Source organism: Orycteropus afer, unplaced genomic scaffold (genome assembly GCF_000298275.1).
Source record: "Orycteropus afer afer isolate SDZICR_OR568_19922 unplaced genomic scaffold, OryAfe1.0 scaffold00105, whole genome shotgun sequence".
In the NCBI taxonomy this organism is placed as follows: domain Eukaryota; kingdom Metazoa; phylum Chordata; class Mammalia; order Tubulidentata; family Orycteropodidae; genus Orycteropus; species Orycteropus afer.
This window is the reverse complement of record NW_006921692.1, coordinates 1814619-1821908: the sequence shown is the minus strand read 5'-3', so window position 1 is coordinate 1821908 and position 7290 is coordinate 1814619. Positions and strand designations below refer to the sequence as shown.

Sequence of the window (7290 nt, the reverse complement as noted above, 5' to 3'; positions counted from 1 at the left end):
CTCTACTCTATTCATGGATATATTTGTGGCACATATAAATACACAGGTGGAGTTAGCCTCTGTCATATCTCTATATATTTTTGGGTGTAGTCCCATTTGCCTTCCCACCTGTGTTCAGCTTGAGTGTCCATCTTGTAAGTATGTATCTTGTAAATTACTGTTATTACTATTATTGCAAGACAATAAATGCAATAGTATCCACCTTTGTTGCCTCTAAAAAAATGCAATTTTAGGTATTTAGAACCTTTCTAATACTCCTCTGTGTTGAGATTTTTGATAGATTTATGTAAAGAAAAAGAGGATTTTATGACTCTTGAGTAAAAATTTTCAATTAAATCTCTAAAACTTTTTCTTGGAATTTCAATGTTGCATAAAAAATTAAAAAGTAAATAAGTTTCCTTTAGACTCCACTGATCTATGTAAACACCAATGATAGTAAATAGAATTGTGCAGTATAGCTCCCAAATGGAAAACTGTTATTCACTTTTGAGAGTAAATGACTTGGGAAAATGTACTGTTTAGTAATGACAAAGATGTCATTCATTCAAAAAAAGATTATGAAAATGATAGAATGGAGCCTTGGGAAGCCTGAAATTTGCCATTAAACATTATCTTCTTTCGTGTGTTCTCCAAGATAAATTTAGGTGAAGAGGATGGAACTGGAAGAAAAAGGCAAAATTGTACTTTGTTATTAGCTCTCCAATAGTTACATGATCCCTCATCCCTTATTTGTACTATTAGGCTCATCCTAGGAAGAAAAATCAAAACGGAGACAAAAAAGAGGTAGTGAAGGGGAGGAGACAAAGAGAAAGCAGAGGTGCCCTGGCCTCCTTCTATGCTCTAGCCCTTGTTACCCTCATCTTGGGGAGCCAAACAAGTCAAGAGAACTTGGACAGGCATGATCAACTTTTGACAAGACACAGTGACTCCACCATTAGCCCTTTGACCATAAACCTTAACAGCATTCTTCTTCTTTGGGGGTTAAATAGAGGATGGGAAAGAAAAGGAGCCCTGCAATCCACCAACTAATTTGAAAAAATAAGCTGTCTGTGATCAGTGATACCTAGGATGTGTTCCAGAAGACACTAGTCCTAGAGCATGACTTTCTCTCCCCGCCCCCTCTCTCTTTCTCTCTCTCTCTCCTTTTGTGTGTGTGTGTGTGACACAGAGATAGAGAGGAAGAAAAGGAAGGAGTCTTGTCTATAAATGGTAGGTTAAACAAAACTTACTAAATGTTTTATGTGAATTATTTCAGTTAACCTTCAAAACTAACTTTTGTTGTGGATATCATTATAAACCTTATTTTAAAGATGAGAAAGGTACAAAAAGGTTATGAAATGTTTCCTAAAGTCATTTATTTATGAAGTTGTGATGCTGGGATTCAGTGCTAGGCAGTCTGATTCTAGAGCCCAGATTTATTCACTCCATGAATTTCCTTAGCCCTTTTTTTAAAACACACGTATGTAACCTGAATCTCCAAGAAGATTAAATAATATACATTTCTCTAATATTTTTAGCCATAACTTATTTGAATGTTTATGAACACCTCAAGAGGTAACCTGCTTTGTGAAAGAATGGTCTAGATTTCATCATATTCAAACAGAGTTCCAATTTGGCAAACCAAAAATTTGCTTTTGCCAACATATAGATACAAAAACCTAGTATTATGTGTCATAAATTTAGAAATGTTTGTATTGTTGTTGGCTAAATTATCCATTTTCATCTCTCTCTCAGGTGTTTCATCCCAAACATCTATGCTGCTCTGTTCGCCGCTACTCTCATTCCTTTAATGTGCCTTGTGGTCGTGTTTGTGGTGTTCATTCACGCCTACCAGGTGAAGCCACAGTGGAAAGCATATGATGATATCTTCAGAGGAAGAACAAATGCTGCAGGTTTGAAAGGAACTCTGTTTGCACTTTGGAGATGGGGAATTTTTAATAGTGGGGGGAAATGTGACTGAGTATTTTTTAGCAAAAAAGGAGAGAGGTTAGGCTCAGCTTTAAGTTCTGAAACCATAAATTAAGCTATCGGCTTCTCACTTCTTTTGTTCCTTGGCATTTACTGACATAGTTTTCCTCAGGGATCCTCAGGTTTTAATGTTGTTTCAATTCTGTCCTTAAGATATTAATGTTCAAGCCAATGAGTCACAGCCTGTGGGAACTGCTTCCCAAGTTTTCTTCAGCTCACCATTAACAACAACCTGTATTCAACCTGTGGCGTCTGTGCATTCTGTCAGATTCTGAGTCTTCTTCAGAGTTGAACCAGCCTCCACAGTGCTCATGGGTACTGTATTTTGCATGTGGAGTTCTGCTTCTGCTGACAGATGTTAAAAAACCATATGTAATCAGATGGCTTCCTAAGTGGCTACACATGTCTGGTTACTTAAGAGTACAAGTCTTTCCAGCTCAAATTGGCTTTCACTGCAGCTCATTTTTTCCCTTTGAATCATACTTAGCACAGATTTTTATGATTTGATTCTTTATTTTATTTTATTCTATTTTAGATGACAGTCTCCTAGGAATTTTCTTAACTAGGAACAATAACCACACACCTAGGTACTCACTCTAAAACTGTTATAGGAGTATCTGGGATTTCAGGGGGAATTTTTATATACCCTTGGTGAGAGATCCCTCTTGGACCCGTAAAGATGTTTCCTGTTTTCTAAGCCTTTACGAATCTAAAGCTGAATGAACATCAGTCTTATAAGAATTCTTCACATTTTAAGTGTTTTTCAGAATTTAAGCAAGATGCCCTATATGATGTCCCTAAAATAGTGTCTAATGCATTGCTCAGAGCTCAATAAACATTATCACTTTGGTGATAATAAAATGTAGGAAAAGCCTTCTAGATCCTCATCTGGATCAGAGAAGATACAAAGAGAAATTTTCCTCATGGTATACAGACTTACCTTATATGACTTTGTACAGTAGTTTGTAGAAACACTGTTTCTAGCCAGCTAATCTCTACTTTTCCCTCAGTTGGCATGCTATTGTAGAAACAGAGACATCATTTAAGGTTATGATTAATATTAAATTATTTAATTAAAAAACAATATTCAATTTAGGAAACCTGCTTTTTCCTGGGACATAGATTTTATCCAGAAGCTGTGTTTTTATTCAATTTGCAATTTCTTTTATTAAAATATATGTGCTAGTTTGGAGGGAAGAATAGCTTATTTCTTTACCCAAATGGCAAATTTTTTTTTCTTTTAGATGTGATACAAAAATGCCAATGTTTGCATGTTTTTAATAATGACAACATAAGAGCCCCTGACATAGTGAATTAATCTTTCACATGCCCAAATCACCCCTTAACTCTCTTAGATGTGATACATAAAATCACTGATAGAACGAAAACAGTAATCTCAATCTCTGGAAGATATAGCATCAAGCACTGAACATAATGCTGACAGTTCCAGCACATTTGTATCTCAACTAGGGGAACCTCTGTTGCACTGAAATTTCTGACTAAAAAGAGTAATATCAGAAAATAAGTATTAATGGAAGTCTTACTCTATTGTAGCTTTTCAAAGTTAGGTTTACCTACATTGTAAACAATATATATTATGGTGTTTTAAATCCCCCTATTCCCTTGATAAAGGAGCTCTGGTAGCATAGTGGCTAAAGCACTTGACTGCTAACCAGAAGGCTGGCAGTTCAAACCCACCAGCCACTCCTCGGAAGGAAGGTTGGGCAATCCTACTTCCGTAGTGATACTGCCTCGGAAACCCAAGGAGGGGTCGCTATGAGTAGGGGCTGACTCGACGGCACATAACAACAACAATAACAATTCCCTTGATATGTGTTGCATTGAGGAAATCTGCTGCAAAAGACCTCTTTAAAGTATTCAAAAGCAAAGATGTCACTTTGAGGATCAAGGTGACCCAAGCCAGGGTATTTTCACTCACCTCATATGCATGCAAAATAGACAATGAATAAGGAAGGCCAAATAATTGATGCATTTGAATTATGGTGTTGGTGAAGAATATTGAATATACCATGTACTGCTGGAAGAAGAAACAATCTGTCTTGGAAGAAATACAGCTAGAGTGGCTCCTTAGAAGCAAGGATGGTGAGACTTTGTCTCACATACCTTGGACATGTTATCAGGCAGGAACAGTCCCTGGAGAAGGACATCATGCTTTGGAAAGTAGAGCAATCATGAAAAAGAGGGAGACACTCAAAGAGATGGATTAACACTGTAGCTACAACAATGGGATTAAACATAGGAACGATTGTGAGGATGGTGCAAGACTGCGCAATGTTTCGTTCTGTTGTACATGGGGTCACCATGAGTCAGAACTGACTTGAGGACTTGACAGTACCTAACAACATTCCTTTGATAATACAATCTAGCAGTCATTATCTTTTACATAGACTCCTAATATCTTCCTGATTGGTCTTTCTCAGTCTAGTGTCTTGTTTTGTTTAGTTTTCTTCTCCATTGCATGGCTTTGAATGTCTGTATTTCAGATTGCAAATGGGATGACCATACTCTCCAACATTACCACCATTCAAGGTCTCATTTGTTACCCAAAAGAAAAGTTCAATCTCTTTAGCATACAGTGCAAGAACCCTCACAGTCCATCAGGAGGCCATCTTTCTATCCCCAAATTTGTTATTGTTAATCCTGTTTCCTGACCACATCAGTCTATTTACTCTTTTCTAAAACTGCCCTATACTATCATCTTTGTTCATGTCAAGAACCGTTTACTTTGAATGTAATGCTCCTCATTGCCAGTTGACAACACTCATGTGCTCATTAAGTGATTTAGGAAAGTGTGGATATGTTAGAAGGAGCTCTGGTAGCATTTGGCAGCTAACTGAAAAGTCAGTGGTTCAAACCCACCAGCTGCTCCATGGGAGGAAGATGAGGCAATCCACTTCTATAAAGATTTACAACCTTGGAAACCCAATGGAAGTAACTATGAGTTGGAATTGACTTGATGGCAATGAATTTTTGGGTTTTTCTTTTGGGTAGAAGAGGGAGAGGTAGAAGAAACTAAAGGAGGAAATATTTCCATTAGCTTCCCCAGAGGTGTCCAAAATAAATCTACAACCTAAGTAAAACTGTTGTGCTTGATATAAATATAAGTTAAGATCCCTATATCCCACTTCCAACTAAATACCTCTCATTATAGAAATTCTGAATGCAACCAACATTCTACCTCTTCTGTGAAGCCTCTGTAATTGCCTCTTTACAGACCACATCAAATAAGAATTAGTCTTCCCTCACGAAAGCCTTTAAGGCACTTTGCACCTATAGTCATTATAGCATTTACCTTACAGTGGGGTGGTGACTTGTTTTGAGGTATTGGGGGGGCTGATTTCCTTAATAAAATTTGAATTCTTTGAGGGAAAGGACCATTTATTATTCATCTTTGAATTCCCAAGTCATTTTAGAGTGTTCAGTAACTAGCAGGAGCATAATTAATATTTGTGAATAAATGAATACATTAATATTCATCAAAGTACCATAAAATCTTATAATTGTAGGAATGGATCCCCAAGCTAAATATAGCATTAAGAAGAAGAAGGATCTATTGTATCATCAAAAGTAGAGTAGAAATTAATGATTTATAAGGTGGTTCTGATTTCATGTATAACTTTGAAAGTTATTATTATTAAGCCTTTTTTTGTAATTTTACTTTTTTCTTCACTTCTTTGATTCCCAAATCTATATCTGCAGTTTTAACATCTGACCTTATCATTTATACCTTATTTGCAACTTAATGTAACTCATGTCCACCTGAATGTGCTCAACTTACCTCACATTCAATTTTTTTAGACTAAATTTCTATCTACTCTATCAAGGGCCATTGATGCTATTTTTGAATATTTCATTTAAAATTCTATTGCACTAGCTGATAAAATATCCAGTCAGGATGGCACTGTAAATTCTTATTTTGCTCACTGCCTCATTCCATATACATACAAGCTATAGACAAGATTCTATACCAAGGTTGTATTGCATTGGGCAGATCTGCTGCAAAAGACCTCTTTAAAGCATTAAGAAGCAAGATGTCACTTTGAAAACTAAAGTGCGTCTAACTCAAGCCATAGTATTTTTGATCACTTCATATGTATGTGAAAGCTGAACAATGAATAAGGAAGAAAGAAGTGTTAATGCCTTTGAATTGTGAAGTTGGCAAAGATTACTGAAAATACTATGGACTGCCAGAAGTATGAACAAATCTGCCCTGGAAGAAGTACAGTTGGAATGCTTCTTAGAAGTGAGAATGGCCAGACTTTGTCTCACCTATTTTGGTCATGCTGTCAGAAGGAACAGTTCTCTGGAGAAGATTATCATGCTTGGTAAAGCAGAGGGTCAATGGAAAGGGGGAAGAACTTCAATAAGATGGATTGACCCAGTGGCTACAACATTGGGCTCAAACATAGCAAGGATTGTAGGGGTGTCTCAGGACCAGGCAGTGTTTTGCTCTGTTGCACATAGGGTCTCTGTGAATTGGAGCTGACTTGATGGCACCTAACAACAACAACGTAGACAAGATATAACAAGAGAAAATTAAAAGAGAAGTTGAACAGAAGCACAAAGAAAACTAGAATGAAACCATGGACCCAATATTCTCTTGATCCAGAAATAGATGGATTCAGAAGGATCTCAACTGCTGTGGTTGTGAATTGGGTACTACCCAATGCAGGTATCCAAGTTCTCCCAAAATAGAAAGATGAAAACAGTGATAACTGTATTAAACCCAAAACCAAACCCATTGCCACTGAGTCGATTCTGATTCATGGTGACCCTATAGGGCAGAGTAGAACTGCCCCGTAGGGCTTCCAAAACTATCATCTTTAAGGGAGCAGGGGGCCTCTACAGCAGCCTGAGGCTTTGGCTTATAGTACTCTGGGAACCCAAGAAAAAGCACAGTATCTCAACAGGTACCTAGGCCAAGTTCTTTAGAACTTGTGGACTGTCACTCTTATATTCCTAATGTAGCAATGGGGACTGGAGGGCTGAGTGGAGGCAAATGCAAAACCATTAGATGAGAAGAGTGGAAAGAAAGGGAGAGAGAGAAAAAACAAGCATGGATACAAACACTTCAATTTGAGATTAACTGCAATATAAAACCTCCTAACAATAGCCATTAAAATAAGCAGTTAAGGACATAGTGCCTAAGGCATTTGACTGCTAACCAGAAGTCTGGCGGTTCAAACCCACCAGCCACTCCTCAGAAGGACAGTCAGGCAATCTACTTCCGTAGTGATACTAACTCAGAAACCCAAGGAGGGGTGGCTATGAGTTGGCTCCGACTTGACGGCAGTGGTTTTT

General features: G+C 37.5%; 1 protein-coding gene across 1 annotated transcript in view; it reads left to right on the top strand.

The window, feature by feature from the left end:
* Positions 1–7290, top strand: part of ADGRV1 (adhesion G protein-coupled receptor V1) — a 947781-nt gene that overhangs the window by 794552 nt on the left and 145939 nt on the right. The window contains exon 85 of the mRNA XM_007943393.1: positions 1735–1892. Coding sequence (XP_007941584.1) covers positions 1735–1892 — 158 coding nt within the window. The remainder of the gene's footprint in view (positions 1–1734; positions 1893–7290) is intronic.